The sequence below is a fragment of the Candoia aspera genome, chromosome 5, assembly GCF_035149785.1.
Source record: "Candoia aspera isolate rCanAsp1 chromosome 5, rCanAsp1.hap2, whole genome shotgun sequence".
NCBI lineage: Eukaryota > Metazoa > Chordata > Lepidosauria > Squamata > Boidae > Candoia > Candoia aspera.
The window spans coordinates 115,401,946-115,423,051 of NC_086157.1; the positions used below are offsets into that span (position 1 = coordinate 115,401,946).

A 21,106-nucleotide genomic window follows, 5' to 3' on the forward strand; every position below is an offset into this window, starting at 1 on the left:
GGTGCTCATCAGTTGTCTCCTCTTTGGTCAACTGGAAATGCTGAATAGCAACAGGGGTGTTGGAAAAGAAGGGGCGCATGGCAGCCACAACCGTGCAATCAAAGCCAAGCCCTTTTTAAAGTGTGCCACAACACCCATTAAAAATGGTAGAGCTTTGAGAGCACGGTTGCAACCCCCATCTTGACATTTTGACCCCACCCTCCCTGCAGACGCCCTGATGTTCCTGCTCCAGGTCCTGCAGGCTGAGTTTTGGCCTCAACCCCAAAAAAGAAAGAAGACGGGAGACTTGAATTTCCATCTTTCCACCCTCTAAACACAGGCGCTGTTGGTCTGTGAAGACAAGTCCCACTCAACACACTTCAGGGGGGCTCCAGACTGGGGGCAGTACTGAATTCTGAGCAGGCTTGGGATTGTGGCCGAGAACTCCACCCGGTGGTGGATCAAGGAGCAAAGGAGATGAAGGATGTATTTCAAGAGAGTAACAATCATAAAGACTGGGCTGTCCTTTCTGCACTGGACCAAGACGGTAGATGGGTCCCTTCTGTTGTGAGAGGTGGTGTCAATCGTTTTTTGTGGCATTGATTTCATATGGTAGTTGTATTTTTACTTCGTGTTTTTGATTGAGGTACTCCATCCAGAGTCACAGATTACGAATGGGGCCGTCTTGTAGAGTGTTTAAATAAAACTAAGCATAAAATAAGGAAACGCATCACCGCTTCTCTCCTCCAGCATTTGGAGCCTCTGAGTAGGCAATCCAAAGTCAACCCCCCCCCCCAAGATCAGGAGATCCTTTGGCCACTGGGAAAGGCTGTTCCTGAAGAATGTCACCCGCATGAGTGTCCAGCACCTGAACCAAGAGCCCTCCCTGCCCCAGATGAGACGCACATTTCGGCATTGCTGAGATTCCTGGCTTCCGTGATGATCTCCTGCAGCAGCACGGAAACATCATCTGAAAGACGAGCACAGTGGGGAGAAGCTCAGGGATCCAGCTGGTGGATCTGGGACATGCAGCTTAGGGGTGTTCATTCCCACCCCACCTCCACCTGAAAGGAACCATGCCAGCCTGCCCCCAATTTCAGAGTACAGGTAGTCCTCACTTAACAACCATGACAGGGACCAGAAAATTGGTCATTATGTGGCATGATCATTAAGTGAGTCACCCTGTGACCGGACCCAATTTTATGACCATTTTTACAATGGTTGTTAAGCGAATCATGGTCGTTAAGCAAATCCAGCTTCCCCAATGGATGTTTTTTGCTGGAAACTGGCAAGGAAAGGTCATAAATTGCCATCACATGACCACAGGATGCTGCAGCTGATCGTAAATGCGAGCCAGCTGCCAAGTGCCCGAATTGCAATCACATGACCGCAGGGGTGGTGCGACGGTTTGTGACAGTTGTAAGTGTGAGTACAGGTCGCAAAGCACTTTTTCTGAGGCCGTCGTAACTTCGGACCATCATTAAATGAATGGTCATTAAGCGAGGACTACCTGTAGTATAGTTAAATCATCAATAGAGTCAAAGCAGCTTCAGACAAAACCCTAGTGCAATAAAACCAAGATGCATGAATTAGCTAAAAAAAGCAAATTTAAGTGTAACATTTGAAATAAAATGTGTGCAGCTCCTTGCTTGGGGGAAGTGGGCAATGGTAACACTCGCAAGAGATCCTGGCTTGCGTGGAATAACGGGAGCACGTCTGGGGTAAAATTGGCTGTCATCGTGTTTGTAGCCTCCAGGCAAAATGTGCCAAGCTGACTAGTATTGCCCTCTTGGGCACTGCTGGCGCTAAGGCCGGGAACCCCTCTGCAGCTTCTCTACCCAGCATTCTGTGACAGCCCAGTTGATCAAAGCCACGATGGGCAGGGAGTCCACTCCTCTCGGTCCACAGTGGCCGTGGCCATGGCATCCGGAAGGCGCAAGTTGGAACCACACTTGGAAGAGGAGAAAATGGTAAATGGCACAGAGCAGGAAGTAACTAAGGAGAGGAACGGCAGGGGAACAGCTGCGTTGCGTGTCTGTGGAGTGAAGAGGAAGGGAGGACCTCACAGGCCCAAAGGAAGGGAATCTGGATCCTGGGGAGTGGAGCCGATGAATGCCTGCAGGGAAGCGGAGGTTTAGGTGTGGACGAACGGGCTAAAGTGCACGTCCGAAAGGATGGCTTGGCGTCATCTGAACTGATGGGTGTCTGTATGGAAGTAGGAATGCAGAAGTTTGTGATAGTTGCCTGCTACGCTCGAGCGAAGAGCGACCATGGGAAAACCAGAGAGGAGGGGGGGGGGGGAATTGTGCAACATTTGTTCAAGGGAAAAACATCCTTCTGCTTGGTGACATGACCGGACGGGCATGAGCAAGACAAGAGGACCCAGAAAAAGCGAGCGGGCCATCCAGAGACCCTGGGATGAATGAGGATGGTCGCTGTTTGCAGAATATCAGTTTAGGAAAAAGGTCTCTCTCTTTTGAGAATGTGGTAGAAAGGTAAGTCTAGTCATACGTTCAGATGTCAAAGGAATTAATGTAAATCGAAAGCACCATTGATTAGGTTGTTTATGATGGATCAGTGAAGTGCTCGGGGATTTGAGAAAATCAGTGCAGCATCTGGAGTTGGCGAAAAGTTCTGGTTGTGTCCGAAGTGGATTATGGTGGGAAATGCAGATGGAAGAAAAGAAATGAAAAAATGAGTGGAAGTTGAAGATGGCAGGAAGAGAAAGTATCATCCCTGTATGAAGCCGTGTTAGAAAGTGGATTACTCTCTAGACAGAAGGAAGGGGTTAGGTGACTTTCAGCCTGGCACTGTGTCTCCGTCCACACAACCGTGCAGGGTTGTTGTTGTGAGCAAAAACGAGAGGAAGAAGTGCTGGAGGAGAGGAGGGCTGTGGCGCTAAACAACCAGGACAGAAATAACATTTACATAAGGCATGCAAGTCACGAGTTCCCATATCTCCTGACGCTTGCTGTGTTTATCCATGGCATGCTGGATGAAGGACATCTGGCTGGGCCGGCATTACAGACTGAGCTATAAACCATAGTTTCTGGACCTCAGAGGCCAGGGGACACAAAACAGTGTCCCAACGAAGCAAACCATAGTCCAGTCTGGGAACAGAATAACCGTTTTTCACATCTCTCAAGGGCATCAAAGGATTTCCCAGGACCGGAGGGGCCTTCCTATCTCCAGCTCGGTTTTGGCCTGCCAGCCTAGGTGGACCTCTCTCAGGGGTGGCCCTGGAAGCAGAGACATCCTGGCCAGGCCCTGGTTTCTGCTGCCCTTGGTGGTGCGGAATGGTCTTGGATACCTACCCAGGTGAGTGAAGAGGTTCTTGGCCACTTGCAAAAGAGCCTGTGGAGAAGAAAGGGAGGTGAGAACGCTCATTCTTGCTAAGGACCGAAATCTGGTTTTTGAAAAGGAGACGCGCTACCTCTTATCCCAACCCCAAGCTGGTCGTGTTGTCTAAGATGTAAGCAAGGCTGCAGCTGGAAAGGAGATACCTTGAAACTTCGTAGAAGCATAGTGGGTTTTGACCTTCAAACCCCCAACAGCTGAAGATCAGCTTGTCTGAAGGAGCACCTTCTCCTAGTTGGACCTGAAGACCTTGCAGTTGGGTTCTTCTCCAGGTCCCCCCACCATAAAAATAGGAGATGAGGGGGATCTCTGCAAGGAGGAGAGCTTTTTCTGTGGTGGCACCCCATTTATGGCACCCACCTGCCTGGCACCCAGATTAGCATCCTTCTGGCACCAGGTGAAGACTTTTCTATTTTCCCAGACATCCTAATCATATTTTAATTGTATTTATGTTTTAGATTTTGATGACTGCCTTTCTATTTTCCCAGGCTTTTTAACTGGCTTTGTTGTATTTTAATGGCATTTTAATGTATATTGGTTTAGTCTTTAAATGACTATCTTGCAGCTGCCTAGTTTGTACTGTATGGTGTCTTTATTTTGCATTTTATTTTATTTTATTATTTTGTGTTTAACTGTGTTTTATTGTAAACTGCCCAGAGAGCTTCAGCTGTTGGGCAGTTTAAACACTTTAAACAAACAAATGAATAAACCAATTTTATTTCCCCATCTCTTGGGATCTCTACAGGTAGAATAGGTCTGCCAGCTTCAGTTTTGACCTGAAGTGGTCAAACTTGTAGCTAGCAGACCTATTCTATCTCACAGCTCTGGGGCTGCCTTCACACAACACCTTGTTCTGTTTATGGAATGACGCCATTTTTCATAGTCTCACAACAGATTGAACCAAAAGCTCACCCCAAGAGCTGGATTGGCACCACAGATTCAGACAGCAAAAAAAACAACAACACCTTAACAAGATTCATGTCAACCAAGCTTCATGTGTTGTGTGAATGCAGATGCAGGGACTTGTCAACAGATGAAGCTTGGTTGACATGAATCTTGTTAAGGTGCTTTTTTTCCTCTCTCTCTGAATCTGTGGTGCCAATCCAGCTCTTGGGGTGAGCTTTTGGTTCAATCTGTTGTGAGAATATGAAAAATGGCTTCATTCCATAAACAGAACAAGGTGTTGTGTGAAGGCAGCCCCAGAGCTGTGAGCCTTTCCAGGTTCCTGTTCCACCAGATCAGTTCCTAAATGCATTTGCAATAAATTTGATTGTTTATGCGCCACCAAGTTGGTGTCAGCTCTTAGCAACCACATAGATTTTTTGCATAACGATTTGTCCCTAACCTGGTTTACAATAAATTAGCATTTGGTAAAAACTTTGTCCTTTGGATCAGCCATTTGGGGTAAGAGCTAACATCACTGAACACTTGCAATATTTTTCCAAGCAGAACCACAAGAGGGAGCCTCTAGCACATGGCTGGCCCAAAGGTTATGAATGAGTTGTGTGCTTGTTGGGAGCTGTGTGTGTGTGTGTGTGTGTGTGTGTGCATGCGCAGTATGTGAGCTGGCTATCGAAAGACTGGGAGAAATGATTTCCCTCTCCTGCATTAAATCTAGGGCTACCCCAGGTGGGCTGCAAGACCCCAGAGAGCCACTAGGGGGCAGCAAAGGGAAACAAAGCCTCTGGTGCCCTCTGGTGGTCATTTGGATTTTTGCAGCTCAGACCTTGTATTAAATTCATCTACACCATGTTAAACTCCTGGGCATTTGCAGGAAACAATCAGCCAGAATCCCTTTAATCAAATGCCTCAATGTGATATGGCATATGGTTTTTTCCTGGGTAGGTCCCCAAATCTTTCTTAGCCCAGGAACATTTTTTACAAAAAAAAATTAACCCTGGAGATCAGTATGTGAGCCCGTGAGTGTGCTGGGGGTGCCTGCCTTCTTTCCAACAGCCTGCTCCATGTTCCCGAGGGAAAAACAAAATTCAAAAAGGTACAAAAAAAAGGCAACGAAAATGTTGAAGGAGCTGCAGCAAGGAAAATTTATAGTTATATTTATAGTCCCCGGAGTTGCTTGTTTGTTTTACTTCAGAGCAAAGGGGGAAGGGTTACAGGACAGAAGAATATAAAATCCTGCAGGTTGTGGAGAAGGTGGAAAGAGGCCTTTTCCCTGTTTCACAATGTGAGAACCCCGAGATACTCTTTATTTCATGTTTCTTTATGCCAGTGTTTCTCAAGCTTGGCAACTTTAAGATAGATGGACTTTAGCTTCCAGAATTCCCCAGCTGGCATGGACTTCAACTGCGGAATTCTGGGAATTGAAGTCCACCTATCCTAAAGTAGCCAAGGTTGAGAAACACTGCTTCATGCAATACAGCAGAAGTGGGGAAGAGCCACGAATCCAGTTTTAAAGAGGACTTTACAAGCCATCTAAACTTGTGGCCAACAGCAGGGTAGCTATTTGCGTACATTAATAATAATTCTTCCTCAAGTGATCTTCTTCTCTGATGAGGTGGGGAAATAATAACAATCTGGACAATGATGGTAACAACCACCCCCTCATTTTCCTTTGGCAAGGCTCCCGTATCTCTTTCCTAAGAAGTAAAAATTTGACAGGTGCTGTTTTCTTAGCAAGGAGATAGGATGGGTGGGACCCCACCTCCCCTGTAGCAACTGGAAAGGGAAGGGGTGGGGCGGGGCAAGTGGCCGTTCTACCTGAACAGCACCAACCTCTCTGCAGGAACCCGGTGTCTGAGCTTGCAGGATTTGATCCCTCTGTGCTCCTTGGCCGTTCCTCCCATTTAAACCAGAGATGGCAAGAAGCAAGAGTGAAAAGGGACCAGCCAGTAGATGGCAGGATGTCCTACCACCTGAGATCATCTCTGTGCCCAAGGATGCCGCCCAGAAGAAGGGAGAGCGGTTCGTAGCCCATTGCTCCTCAGAGTGACTTCTCCTTGCAAAGCATGGTAACACCAAAGGAGAAGACCCTTCTGCTCCTCAAGCTTGAACCAGGGCTGTTTTCCCCCTCCCCATGGAACGCCCGAGGCCTTGCCCTGGCATTCCCATCTTCCGATCCTTTCCTTCCCATCAAAGTATATGCGCACTTCCTCCTCCTCAGCTGAATTAGCAGACGGCCAAGAGGGGATTCAGTTGCCGCTCCCGGCTAATCCTCTTGCGGTCAACTTGCCTTTCCATGAGGAAGAGAGGAAGGACTTCTCGGCTGGGCTGCTGGCACCTTTTGGCCAGGGCCAGCTGAGAGCTGTTCTTCATGCCCCATCCTTCATTTAGACCTTCGTCGGGTCTTCTCTGAGGAAATGGCAGGGACTATCTGGTAGGGCGAGGGGGACAGGGGCAGGGCTGACTGATTGACAGGATCCCAACCTGGAGCACTGTGAGACTCAGATGCTTGGAAGTGCAGCCATAGATCCCCCCTCCCCCCCTCCTGGCAGTGCTCTCTCTTTGTTACCAGGAATTAGGACTGCTTCCAGACACAACATAGCTCAATACTATACAAAGGAACTTGGTCATCATCACCATCACCATCACCATCTCCTTTAAAAGAGGAAGGTATAAAACAGCTTTTGTACACAGACATGTGTCTACGCAGAAGTCAGTCCCAACAAATTCAGTCAGCTTCCTTTGAGGTAAAACAGGCAGAGTAGCCTTCTCCTCATCCAAATATGGTAGACAGCAATTTAGACAATCTCCAGGCCAGTGTAGGTGCCACCTGCCAAGTGATGGGAACGGAGCTCCAACACAGCTGGAGGACATCAGCAGTATGGTTGTGTGTCTCAGAAACGGGTCTTCTCATCAACCCTCAGCCAATAAGGCAGTGGCTGGCCTTTGGGGAGGCAGAGCACCCTCCTGCCTCTGCGGCCACGATGGGGCCCTGCCTGCCTTCTCCTGCACGCATCGTTTCGGAACATCAAAGGATTCTTTTCAGAGCACCAGGACACCAGCAAGAGAAAGACCTTGATGTGCAGCCCTTCTGTCATGAGCACTGATGGCGAGCAGGAGGGGGCCTCTATCCAGGGGGGAAAACGCATGCGTAGTACTGAGGAGTTGAGCAGCCATTCAAAGAGACACAGATCAGACCCGCCTTGACTTTGGGGTTTATCTGTCTGGGTTTTTCCCACGCTTCTTCAGTTTGTTAGGATTCTGTTTATGTAGCAGCAATAAACACTAGAGACCTACTCCTCGTCTCAGCGTGGATCCTGGCTGTTAGGACACCTTCCCTTGCAAAGTTCTCTTCTGCATCCTCAGAGGTGCCTCTTTAGGCTATGAAATGATGGTGCTTTAAGAAGCTGGGTGTTCCCCCCTCCCCTCAAAAAACCTGGGGAGGCAGGTGTTCTTGCGCCGTTCCTCGGACGCCAGCTTTGAGGGCCCTGCTTATTCCAGATGTTTCACTCATGGCAGGTTTATTTCAAAGATTGTGATGCTTGTTCTCAGGGCTACCTGGGGACCACAAAGCCCGAGGACCGGTGGGTGTGCCCCTTACCTGACACTCGCATTTGAGTTTCTGTTCCTTCTGGAAAGCCAACGTGCTGGTCAAGACTGTAGAGGTATAACAGAAGCAGTGCTGGATTTTGTAGACATCAGCTTCAGTGTAGCTGCAGGAAACAGTAGGGAACAGGCCAGCAATGTGTCAGTGCCGGAGCACAGGTATCCTCACTTAATGACCACAATTGGGGCCAGAATTTTGGTCGCTAAGCAGAGCGGTTATTAAGTGAATCCGACCCGATTTTACAACCTTTTTGGCGTCTGTCGTTAAGCAAATCACTGTGGGTGTTGAGCAAACCACGTAGTCATTCAGCGAATCACGCAGTTCTCCATTGATTTTGCTTGCCAGAAGCCAGCCAGGAAGGTAAAAAATGGCAATCATATGACCACGGGATGCTGCGACGGTCATAAATGCAGACCGGTTGCTAAGCATCCAAATCGTGATCACGTGACCGTGGGGATGCTGCAACAGTTGTAAGCGTGAGGACCGGTCATAAGTCAGTTTTTCCAGCACTGTCATAAATCCGAACTGTCACTAAACAAATGGTTGTTAAGCGAGAACTATCTGTATGGAACTCCCTACCCCTAGGATCCCTGTCCATCACTTTCGTGACCTTCCACAGCCACCAGAGGTTGTCCTTCTGGCCAAGGGTATCTGCAAGGTGTGGCCAGGAAAATGAAGATGGCGGCCACAACAGTGGAACACCAGTGAGGGGAGGGGCTATCTTACATTTTTAATAAAAGGGGATTGGATAAAGTCTCACATGGCATGGGGCCATGCTACTTGTGGGACTGTGTCTCCCCAGTGTTTCCCCCATCCCACCAGATCTGGCAGAGTGGGCCTACTCGCGTACTCTTGGTAAAACCGTGCCACCTGGTGGGCCCCAGGAAGACTTGACCCCAAGTGCGGACAGCCCCAGGCCTACTGGCCTTCTGGAAAACTGTGAAGACCAGGATCTACCCTCAAGCACTGGGACCAGGATGATAATGGAGCTCTGGCGTGGGTGTGGTCTTGCCTGATGTGTTGATAATGTGATTTTAGGGTCCTTGACCCAGTTTGTTTTTAATGGAATTGCATAGTTTGTATGATGCATTTGTTTCTGGTCGATGCTCATAGCTCCTTGGGTAGATGGGTGGCCATATACATTTGTTAAATCAATCAATCAATCGATCAATGGAGGACCCGTGTGTTGAGGCTTTCAGCCTTGAAGACTCCACTCCTCTGAGATGGGGACAACTGGCTGTGGGGGAACGAGGATGAGAGAGGAACGCATCTGTCTTCTCCCCAAGGGTGCCCCAGAGGTATCTGGCTGGCTGTCAGGAGAAGCAAACTGCTGGACCAGGATGGTCCAAATGAGCTAGTTTTATAGCCTTATCCTATGCATTTGTTTTCTGATTTTAATTTTTGTACGGCTCCCGAAATGTTTCAGTTGAATTGGCAGGACTGGCGGCCAGTCATTTGGATAATCAGATTCATTCTGATGGACAGAATAAACGGCTTGCAATTAAGCCACCTATGCCACAAGGGCAGCCCTGCGACCGGATGCCCTCTGAACGATTTGGACCACAACTCCCATGAGCCCCACCCACCAATGACTCTGTGCGATTGGGACAGCTGTGCAACAGAAGGTCATTATCTTGGGGAGTTGCTTCTGTGCAAGGGCCCAGGGGCATTGGCCGGGGAGGTCAAAGAAGTCAGGACGGCAGCCACGCGTGGGCCCATAAAAGGGGGCGGGGCTTCAGTTGCACAGCTGTGGCTGCCATCTTGACCTTTTGGTTCCCTCCACAGATGGCCCTGGCTCAACGCTGGAAGTACTGACCCCGGTGCTGCCTCCATGCTTCTTGGGATTGCCCACCCCACGAGGAACACAAGGCCAGGATTAAAGAGTATTTGGGGAGTCTGAAACCCAGAAACTTGCCATAATTTGCAGAGGAGAAACGGGAAGTGGTTTTGTGGCTGCTCCACTGAGCGCGACTGAGCCCCCGACTCACCTCTCACCGCCAGGCTTGTTGAAGGCACAGGCCAGGGCCACCACCTGGGAGGTGGCTCTGCTGACGACAGGGACACACAGCATCGAGGTCACCTCAAAGCCCAGCATGGTGTTCAGTTGCTTGTGCTCTTCCTGGCAGGAAAGGGAGAACGCTGGGAGTTGAAGTCCACCCATCTTGAAGTTGCCAAGGTTGAGAAACGCTGGTGTAAACCAGAAGGTTGTAATGTCCCCTCTTCATCAGACATAGTAGGGAGAGACCCACGTTAGTATACGGTGGCAAAAAAACCCGGAGGGAGTCTGTAGCACCTTTTCCAACCAATAAATTCAGTTAAAAGACATAAGCGGCATGATAATGGCCAAGGCACAAAGACAGGGACCCAACTCAAGAGTTTCTGATGGACCTACCAAGCTGATGTCTTGCAGAATGAGGGACTGCTTCTCTTCAACAACTTTTCCCAGATGTCCAACGGTTAACTGTGGGGGTGGGGGGGGGAAGAGAGAGAGAATCATGGGGAGGAGAGGTCACAGGGATGGCCACAGGTAGAGATTTGGGTAGAGGTAGGACTCCAGGGCTAGGAAAAGGCGCTTTTGAGGGGCTTCTGAGCAGATGGAGAAGAAGATCCCTTCCCAGGATATAGGCGAACTAATCTACGGAAAGTGGTGCTTGCATTCATACAAGAATGAGCACTCATTGCAGCCCTCATTTCATTGTATATATAAATTGATTAAATAAAAATAAATGTGGATGCCACCTCAAGAGAGGCCAACGTTCTCTTCAAGAATGTGAATGGGAAAGAACCCTGTCATGAAAGCAGCTGCCTCCCACTTGGGCACATCTGCGATGGGCATCTGGGCGGTGTCTGGTCACATCTGTATTGACATGGCATGCAGAGCTGCACTGCTGGATATTTTAGCTGGAGGAGATAATCTACAGAACATCAATCAAAGGCTGAGGTGCTCCAGGGCTCTTGACCCAAAATCTTGTGTGTGAGCATCACTTAACCCTCCTGGACTGAAGATCATGGAGGAATCATCTCCCCCTCTTATCTATAGGCCGGCATCAATTGCAGTGTCTGCTAAGCTATCAGGACAAACCACCACACTGGCTGGTTGTCGGCATCGGCACAATCCAGGCTAATGAGCATTAGCAGCTCAGCACCTATGGGCCCTGTTCAGCTTAACTGTGGCCAGCAGGGCCTCTGGACCCAGCTGCAAGCTTGGTTTCCAGGAAGCAATGTTCAGGAAACCTTCAAGGGGGCCGAGCCTTGGGAACGCGAGCAATCCAAAATGTGTGGCTGGGGGACACATTCATCCTATCCCATATTTTCTGTGGCTCCAGAGCTCTGCCCAAAAGGGCCGAGACCAAGAACTCCCCCTCTTTTTGTTTTAGATTGGGGGTTTAAGGGGAAAATGGGTACCTAAAACCTGGTGGGCCCTCCAGCCAAATGGTGTGTGAACTCTTGCACAAAAGGGTTGTGCTGGGGAGAGAGAGACAAATAGGAAAACACAGCATCCTTTGGAAAAAATGTGGCTGCAGAAGAATTCTTGCAAAGGGTAGCAATAAAAATTAAAGTGGGGGAACGCACTTTGGGATATCAAGCCAAGCTTTCCCATCTCGACCCCCTCCAAATGGGTTGGGGACAACTCCTATTATTCGCAGCGGCAAATCAGAAGGACTCCGATAGTATCTTTTCTGTCTAACAAATTTAATGAAAAGGCATAAGCTTTCGTGGGTTGTGCAAAGGCTTCTGTCTTTTCATTAAATTTTTGAGTCATAAAAGGTGCCATCAGACTCCTTCTGATTTTGGCTACCATAGACAAACACAGCTTTTCTCCTACAATGCTCCCAGCCAGCTTCACTCTTCAAGCCATAATGTGTGGTTTTGGGTTCTGGCTTAGCATGCCTACAAGCCCTACCACTGTGGTCTTCAAACCCATATTTAGGGCAGCACCTGGTGCTCTCCAGAGCCATTGGTCGGTCATTCTGACTGGGACTTTGAGGGTCTAGATATCCGGAGGGCCCCAGTTTAAGAATGGTTGACTTATGGCTTGTTGTGCAATCTCAAGCCAATTGTGGTTTATTCAATCATCCACAATTCATCAAACAGTGGCTTAAAGGGATGCACGAACAAGGACAAAGGAACCCTGGTGGATCTAGTCCATATAGTTTGGAATCCAAGATGGAGGCCATGGCACACTCTTGTGGCTCTCCAGCCATCGGTCTTCCCAAACAGAGAAATTCTCCCATTCTCTGTTCCAGTCAACCATGCCTGCCCACTTCCAACATTCTCCATTCCATTCTTCTCCCACATTATTTCCTGTCAGCCCTTCAAGGTAGACCAAACTTGGAAACCAAAGACACAGAAGCTAATACTATTTTACGATAAGGTAATAGTCACAGTGTCTTGCAGGTCTGAATGCGCTTCCCTCCCCCCTCCCTCTCTTTATCTTCACGAGAACTAGGGAGGGTCAAGTCTGAGACGCTTTCTCGAATTACCTTCCTGCTTTGGACTCAGCTTTCTCTTATCTGACCATTGTCTTCGTTGCAGGTCTTCCTCCTGTTCCTCAAGGGTATTCCTTTTGCCCATTTTAGACCCCTACCACCAGTCTGGAGCTCTCAAGAACATTGAGGTCCATGTGATTGGCTTTGGAGGTTCATCCATAATGGTTTTTCACGGTGAGGTCAACTTGGAGCTCTGTCAAGGCGGCAGATCCCTCCCTCTTGCACATGGGGGTGATACTATTTTAGCCACAGAAGCATCAGTACTCACAGCTTGAGCATTACAAAGAGGGGGGTGGTTTAAGAACTTACTGGGAAGCTCATCTCCTCCTCCAAGACCTTGTCTCCAACCACCTGCAAGGAAGAAGATGTGGGCCATTGAGAACTGGAGGAAGGAGAAGGAATTCAAGAGGAAGTGGCATGGAAGCATGGAAGTCTTTGAGGAACTTGTTGCCTGCAAAGTCACTTGGGAGAAGCAGTGATGTAAAATTTGGGCTGAGCAGAAAAAAGATTCCTGTATTTCTCCCTGCAACTTCTCTTCCCAGTGATCAGTGTTTCTCAACCTCAGCAACTTTAAGATGCGTGGACTTCAACTCCCAGAATTCCCCAGCCAGCACAGCTGGCTGGGGAATTCTGGGAGTTGAAGTCCACGCATCTTAAAGTTGATAAGGTTGATAAGCACTGCATTAGAAGAAAGGGAATTTGCTCTTGAAATCCCTCTCAAGGGAGAAGAGGATTCTGGAAACATTCTCAGGGATGGCTTGGTTGATCAGCACACTCAACCTGGCCATTCAATTACCCCATTTTCCAGCTTTGCACTGCCCCTTGAATCATAAACAAAGCCAACAGGCTGGGTTTGCACTACACATTAAGCTGTAAGACCAATCAAAGAGAATATTTGCATAAATAAGAATAAATGTATAAATAAATGCATAAATAAATAAGAAGAGAATATTTGTATAAATAAGAACAAATGTATAAATAAGCTGTAAGAAAAATGAGTCCAAGTTAAAAGTAATCAAGTGCAGCATCTTGTGAGAAGGCAACCCCTAGAAGCGGCATTGTACAATGTGGTTCTTAAGGGGTGTGTGTGTCAAAAAAGTCGTAATGGCAGGCATGACCTGTCCTTTTTTCTTTAAGTCACACATATGGCAAAAAACCCTTCCAGTTGAGTGTGACTCCTGGTGAATCCATAGACCTGCTCAAACTGGCTTCGAGACAAAATAGACTTCTCATTGGCTTCCTTGTTCTCCCATCCAAGTATTAGCCAGGCCTGATGCTGCTTAGCTTCTGAGTTCAGCCAAGGTGCTGCATCACTTATAAAAAGAGGCTTTGACTGCAAGTTGTGGCCACCATCTTGATTTTTTTGACTCTCCTGTGGACATGACTGGATGAGACAAAAACGTGGGCCCTGGTTTTATTTCTGGAAGGTTTGAGTGGTTTAAAGGTCTCAGACTGGTTTGAAGCCCCTCGTGGACTGAAAATGTCTCCGGAATTTCAAACCAAACTTGGACATGGCTTTATGTAAAATTACCTATGAAAGGATTGCTGAATAAAGACCATGCCCAGGGAGAGTGATAGTGCTGGGTTATTTCCAGCCAACCACAGCAGCACAATCCCTTGCATTTTTACTCTGAGGTAAATCCTACAGAATTTTAGCAGATTTATCACCAAATGAACTTTGTGTTTGATGATGGATATTTATTGGCCTCCATATTTGCCGTTGAAGGTAGCACATAAATGGCATTTAATGCCAATCCAAATAGTGTATTTATTTAGCAGTTATCCCATAAAATGCTGGAGGGGATGTAAACAGAATGGTACATTTCTGTGAAAAAGTTGCACCGTTCTGGCAGAAAATATTCCAGGAAATACGATCTATAATTAAACAAAAAGTAGAATGCATTCCTGAATTGGGGTTATTACATGTATTTGAGGGAGAGAATGCTAACCTGATTAATCAAGAGCTTATTGTATTTTTATTTCTAGCTGCCAGCTCTATAATTAGAGAACAATGGAAACTTTTAGAAAATTCAACAACTGAAAAATGGCGTTCAAAGGTCTACAGCTCTGGTGGAAAAAAAATAATCACAGACAGAATTCAAATTTTAAACACACAGAGGGCCAAATCACAATTTTATCGAATCTGGCATGATGATATATTATATAGCAATGAGGTGTAACAAATGTGTTTTCTGAATATTTCAAGTAATGCATAGTTGAAATGTCATTGCAATGAAATGAAATGAAACGAAAAAATCAAAATAATAAAATAAAGTAAGGCCACAACCTCTGCAACCCTTTGCACGCTCCCCAGCCAGCAAAATTAGAAAAATGCAAACTGCAAAGGGCAGAGTCAGCTGTCACCACCTTGAGAGCCCAAGGGGGTTAGGGGTGTCCTGTGAAGGTGCTGCGTAGGGAAGTCACAGAGGAGGCTTTGAGCCAGGGGATCTCACCCACCTGACAGAAGAGCTGATGGTTGTCTTCTGACACCAAGAGAAGACAGCAACATTGGGACTGGGTCTCCTGCTTCAGCTGTAAGAGAGGAAGTACAGAAGAAACATGGAGAGATCTAAAGAACTTTGAGGAGAAGACCACCACTGGGTGGGATGAACCTGTCCTGGGCTTGGGGCAGGGAGAGGAGAATTATTCCTCTCTCTATGGAGGTCAGACTTGATCTAGAAATCAGACTAACCCATGCTGGTCAACCTCTCTTCAAGCTGAGTGTGACTCCTGGTGAATCCACAGACCTGCTCATATTGGCTTGGAGACAAGAAAGATTTGTCATTGGGCTTCCTTGTAGCACTTCCCATCCAAGTATTAGCCAGGCCTGATCCTGCTTAGCTTCTGAGTTTGGCCAAGGTGCTGCAATCCCAACCGGCAGAAACAAGGACTTGTAAGTCCAGGATGTTTATCAAAAAGTAAGATTGTGTTTGAGTGGGTCACACATTTGTGTTGTTTTTGCTTTGGTAGCTTTTAAGAAGATTGTTGTTCTGGATTCACATGGCACACTGAATCCTAACCATCCAAGCTGAGTTTGCCCCAAAGGATATGTAGAAAAAGGCTCCAGTGTGCACGGGGGAATCCATGGATCACGCATTGGCAGCTCCTTAATGCAGCGGTAACTTTTCCTGAGATCCTAAGGCTCCCTCTGCAGCTTCTGGGTGATCCCAGGACAAGATGGGTTTGGTTTAAGGAGTTCCCTAGATGCTCCAAGCTGTACAGCCCTATTGGCATGATGCACAAGTCTAAAATCAGGTTGGCTACCTTGTGGGCTCAGCATGTTGAACAAACTCCGCCAAGGAGCATGCTTATCTTGCTGGCATGAGCAGGGAAGCCTCAGCTGTCAGGAAAATCTAACCAAGAATTCTTCTAGCCTTGCAAAATCGATAGCCGAGGGCTCTATCTAACCGTAGGAACAAGCAATCTCATTAGCATCATGCACGAAAAACAGCGCACACCTCTTGTCTGCCTACAGGGCCTTCCAAATGTCTCAGATTCCAACGCCCATCATCCCCAGCCAGGATAACCATGTGGGGGACAGGGGGAAGCCTGTTGTCTCTCACACCCACCGCGTGCACGAACCCCAGCTGCCGCCCCAGAGGTTTTGAAGCCAGAATAAAGGGCATGAGCAATTTTATGAGGCTTTTCAGATGGAAGCTGTAAAGTTCTGACTGGGCCTGGCAGATGGCGGGTGCGGGAGCCGAACGCAGCTTGTCATTTTCGCCACCTCGTCTTCCCAACCTTGGCAGGGGCCCAGGGGCCAAGCTGTTTACAGGCACCTCTCTTGCTAACATTACGGCAGAGGGTTTGCGGCTGTTTGTATTGCTCACACCGGGAAACGAAAACAGGACCTGGAGGAGGCCAGGCTGGGCCGAAATCTCCCTCCCCCCCCGCCCCTGTACACCTCTCTCCTATTGCCCCGTAGAAGGCATGTGTGAAAGGCAGAAATGCAGGTTTTCAAAGGCGGGCTCGGCTAAAAGCAAACTTTTGTGCCAAGTGGGACAGGAGGAGCAGCCGCCAGGAAGCCAATCTCCTCTTCTGCCAGGTTTCGTTGTTGTTTATTCGTTCAGTTGCTTCTGACTCTTCATGGCTTCATGGACCAGCCCACGCCAGAGCTTCCTGTCGGTCGTCAACAACCCCAGCTCCCCCAGGGACAAGTCCGTCACCTCCAGAATATCATCCATCCACCTTGCCCTTGGTCGGCCCCTCTTCCTTCTGCCCTCCACTCTCCCCAGCATCAGCATCTTCTCCAGGGTGTCCTGTCTTCTCATTATGTGGCCAAAGTATTTCAGTTTGGCCTTTAATATCGTTCCCTCAAGTGAGCAGTCTGGCTTTATTTCCTGGAGGATGGACTGGTTTGATCTTCTTGCGGTCCAAGGCACTCTCAGGATTTTCCTCCAACACCACAGTTCAAAAGCATCGATCTTCCTTCGCTCAGCCTTCCTTATGGTCCAGCTCTCGCAGCCATATGTTACTGCGGGGAACACCATTGCTTTAACTATGCGGAACTTTAGAACACGTTTAATTTGGTTTGGTTTCTATCTCGACTTGCAATAATGGTGGCAAATCTCCCTGGCTGTGTTCACACAACTTGCTGGCCCACAGGGAAGTGAACCAGGCCCATTTGCTCTGGGTTTGGTTGACACGCCGGCCATAAACTAATCAGGTGGCTGGGTTTGTATAGTTCACCAAGCCGGTGATGTCCTTGGGGAGGGGTCAAAATGGCAAGAGCAGCAGCAGCGACATTGGGGTGCAAGCCCCATCCTTCAGCCCTCTTGCCTGTCTTGACCTTCCTGGGCTGCATTGCACACAAATTACCAACCATTTAAAACTAGGATGCTGTGTGGTGGGGTGTTTAGTCCAGAATGGTGTATTAGGGCATGTTTAATCCAGAATGCTGTGTGGTGGGGTGTTTAGTCCAGAATGGTGTATTAGGTTGACTCTAGAATGTGCTAATCTACTGTGATTAATCTAGGATGTTGCATTGTGTTGACTCCAGACAGCGGAGTTAGCCTAGTGTCTCTAATTCTCACGAAACCGGACTTTGAGCGGAATGGCAGTAAAAATCTTACAGCTGCCACACATACTTTTAAACCTCCGGTTCCCCTTCTACACAGCCACCTTCAGTTTTTGCGTTAGAGCTGGGGGCTGCCAGCCACTCCTCCTCTGCCAGTTTGCGGTTGGCCAAACCGTGGCACTTTCACTCTGCAGGCAAAGAGTCAGTAAACTGGCAAGCAGAGAACCAATCCAGCACCAAGCCAGGATTCACTGGCTATGTTCACACAGTTCACTTGACCCAGGTCCCTTACCAACCAAACAGCTGTGTTTGCACCACACACTCAGTTCGGTTAGGGGTTCACCTTGGTTGGCTTTTTTGTGATTTAGTTTCTTGTGGAAATCTGGCCTCTCACTGGTCTAAGATTCAGTGCCTCGTGCAAACCCTGGAAAATCTGTAGTTCCATCACTGGGGAAATGCACTGTGTGAACTTGGCCCCTTGGAGTGGCAGAGAGGTGGGTTAAAAGAAAGAGCTGGAAGGCATTACAGATAGTCCTTGACTTACGACCATTCATTTAGCAAGCATTCAAAATTATGACAGCACTTATGACTTATGTGACTTATGACCATTCTTATGTGACTTATGACCACTTATATGACTTATGACCAGTCCTCACACTCACCCTGCGGTTGAGTAATCAGAATTCAGGCACTTGGCAACTGGCTTGCATTTACGATGGTTGCAGCGTCCCAGGGTCATGTGATCGCCATTTGCAACCTTTCCAGCCCGCTTCCAACAAGCAAAGTCAATGGGGGAAGCTGGATTCGCTTAGTGACTGCGGTGATTTGCTTAATGACCATGGCAAAAAAGATCGTAAAATTGGGTGTGACTCAACAACTGCCTTGCTTAGCAACGGAAGTTCCAGTCCCAATTGTGGTCGTAAGTCAAGGACTACCTGTACCTGCCCCATGCCCCCTTTCTCTCCAGTAAGGATTGAACAGAAAACCCATCTCGGCACCATCTAGGGATCATCAACACTCAGAAAATACTCACGTAATTAATGACTTTGAGCTGGAGGGAGGCTGCATCCAGATCAAACAGTTCCCCTGAAAGGCAACACAGAAGGATTTTATGGATGGATTGATTGATTGATTGATTGATTGATTGAATTGACATAGCTGTCCACTCGGCATGCAGCTCAGGGTGGCCCACATCACCAATAAACAGAGGTACAGCCATGTAAAACAACACAGAAAACAAATAATAAAAACAAGAGAGGTTCCCTTATATACAATATACTGTATTAAGCAGGGCAGCAAATACAAACACTTGCAGTGTGGCTTCTAATGGGGCCTAAATATTTATAAACACCGCAAATTAATAGAGGCACAAAAAAGGGGCAGTTAGAAAACAAATAGCTTTTTTTTAAAAAGATCTCTTTTTTTTGGTCTTCTTTTTGTTGTTTGTCTTGTTTTTTCTATTTTTTTTTCCTATTTTTAAAACATGCACAAACAATAAATAGGCAACCATACAGTGGAGACCTTTTTATTAAATACTCAGCTTAAGACAGAAACCTTAATCGTACAACCACCACTTGATGCAATTTGCAGTCGTTTACTGATGCTGTATTTCACTTTGGATGTAAAATTTAAACAACCTTTTGGTTATTAGCACTGACATTTCAAATCATTGTTGACACTGATATAAACTTCTTTTTCTCTATCTTTAAAGGTTTAAGTGATCTAAACATAAGTATTAATAATCTTTAGTCCATACCGTAGAAATACCATTGTATCGAAATAATGTAAGACGTAAGTAATACATTGTATTATTCTGATACTGTGGTATTTATATTATTATTATTATTATTATTTAATAAAACCATTTTTTAAAAAGGGAAAAAATGAAAACAAGGCAGAAAAACATCAGGACAAAGTGCTGGAATGTTAGGGAGAGAGGATAAAATATAAATGCATTTATAACTTCTGTTAAGAAGGCTAGAAGTCACTTTTATTTATTTATTTTTCTTTTCTTTTCTTTTCTTTTCCTTTTTCCTTTCTCTTTCTCTTTCTCTTTCTTTCTTTCTTGTTTGCCTTTTTTCTTTCTTTTCCATTTACTTATCCCTTTTATTTTTCTTTGCTTTCTTTTTCCTTTAAATTTGTATTGTTTTTACTTTGCAAAAAGCTTCTTTAATAAAAATTAATTAAAAATAAAGAATAACGTGCTGGAAGAAATGCATCCAGCAAGATCACAGCATTGCCTGGGGAAAGATCCAGCCTTTAGTGCCCTTCTGAAGGCAGCCCGGATTGGGGTCAACCAAATATATATATATATATATTTGGTGGGAGGGGGAGGCTATTCCAAAGGGCAGGAGTGGTAATATGGGATGGGATAAAGTTTAGATTTCCAGGGGATTATCCCAGCCTTCCCTAGGGGTCAGACAAAAGCCCCCTTTATCCATGTCCAGCATCTGGGGAGGAAGCAGCTGGATTAGTCAGTCACAGAAAAAATTCTCTGGACTGTAAACAAGAGGCGATTTTGGATTATAGGAACTGTAATCCCATGGATTTGGATTGGGGAAGGGGGGGCAGGCTAGAAGTGTCCTTTTTAACAGCTTAATATTCTAAGATTCTACGACAGAAGGAAGGGGTGAATTGAGGCCATATAGTCTGACCCCTCCTCAGAGCATCCCTGTCCAGCCCCTGCTTGAAAAGCTGGCCCAGCCCTTCCGAAACAAGCCGGGGCTTCACACAGGGGGTGGTTTGAGAGAGAGGATGGCGGCTGGCAAAGCATCACAAGCAGGGAACATCCGCACATTCTCCATTTCCAAGGAAATTGGACAAACTTAGAGATAAATTGGGTGCTAAAGTAAATGTATCCAGTTCCCAGAATTAACGTCAAGCCTTGTAACCAAACAAAGCAAGGTTCGTACAGAGGTTTCATTACTGAAGACTTCACTGAAGATTTATTGAAAGGGAAAAAGGGTTCGTTACCCAAATCTTGGCAACGGCACACGTTTCCTTCAGCACCCAATCTGTCTGTCTGTAAGTCTGTTCAAGTGGAGGGTTTTGGGTCCTCTTGGTAACCCTTCCCCTTAACGCATTGGGGAGGTAAATCCCCATTTTCCAAATATATGAAGAACATGCCGATGTCTGGTGCCAGTAATATTTGGCCAACTTTGGGGCACATTGCACCAAGGTAACTACTGGAAGTGCCTCCTCTCTCAGCCCCTTGTGGCCTCCCTCAAACCATCTCCTGTCGGCCCCATTTTGTCCTGGCACTGGATGGACCAGGAAGCCCTGGGTCAGCGTTTCTTAAAGTGTGGCCTGAGGACCCCTGGGGGCCCCCAAGACCCTCTCAGGGGTCCATGGAATCAAAATTATTCGCCAGATACTGAGGATATTTGCAAAAATGTAAAACAATGTCGCTCTTCTCATTGTTATTTTTTATTCGTTCAAAAAAGTTAAGTTTTCTTTTTCATGAAAAAAAGTTTTTATTTATGTCCATATCTACTGGGCTTAATGCTGCTCTTTTCACATGATCCAATAAGTAAATATGATATGCACATGTGCATTTTAATTTTTAATAGGGTAAACATCGATAAATATTGTTGTTTATTCGTTCAGTCGCTTCCGACTCTTCGTGACTTCATGGACCAGCCCACGCCAGAGCTTCCTGTCGGTCGTCAACACCCCCAGCTCCCCCAGGGACGAGTCCGTCACCTCCAGAATATCATCCATCCACCTTGCCCTTGGTCGGCCCCTCTTCCTTTTGCC

At 46.9% G+C, this 21,106-nt stretch overlaps 1 protein-coding gene across 1 annotated transcript in view; it reads right to left on the bottom strand.

Moving 5' to 3' along the window:
- Positions 1-21,106, bottom strand: part of PDE2A (phosphodiesterase 2A) — a 48,349-nt gene that overhangs the window by 13,642 nt on the left and 13,601 nt on the right. Inside the window, exons 6-13 of the mRNA XM_063304762.1 lie at positions 18,384-18,436; positions 14,791-14,865; positions 12,643-12,684; positions 10,236-10,304; positions 9,832-9,962; positions 7,838-7,949; positions 3,294-3,333; positions 886-949 (exon numbers count right to left, since the gene is read on the bottom strand). Coding sequence (XP_063160832.1) covers positions 886-949; positions 3,294-3,333; positions 7,838-7,949; positions 9,832-9,962; positions 10,236-10,304; positions 12,643-12,684; positions 14,791-14,865; positions 18,384-18,436 — 586 coding nt within the window. The remainder of the gene's footprint in view (positions 1-885; positions 950-3,293; positions 3,334-7,837; positions 7,950-9,831; positions 9,963-10,235; positions 10,305-12,642; positions 12,685-14,790; positions 14,866-18,383; positions 18,437-21,106) is intronic.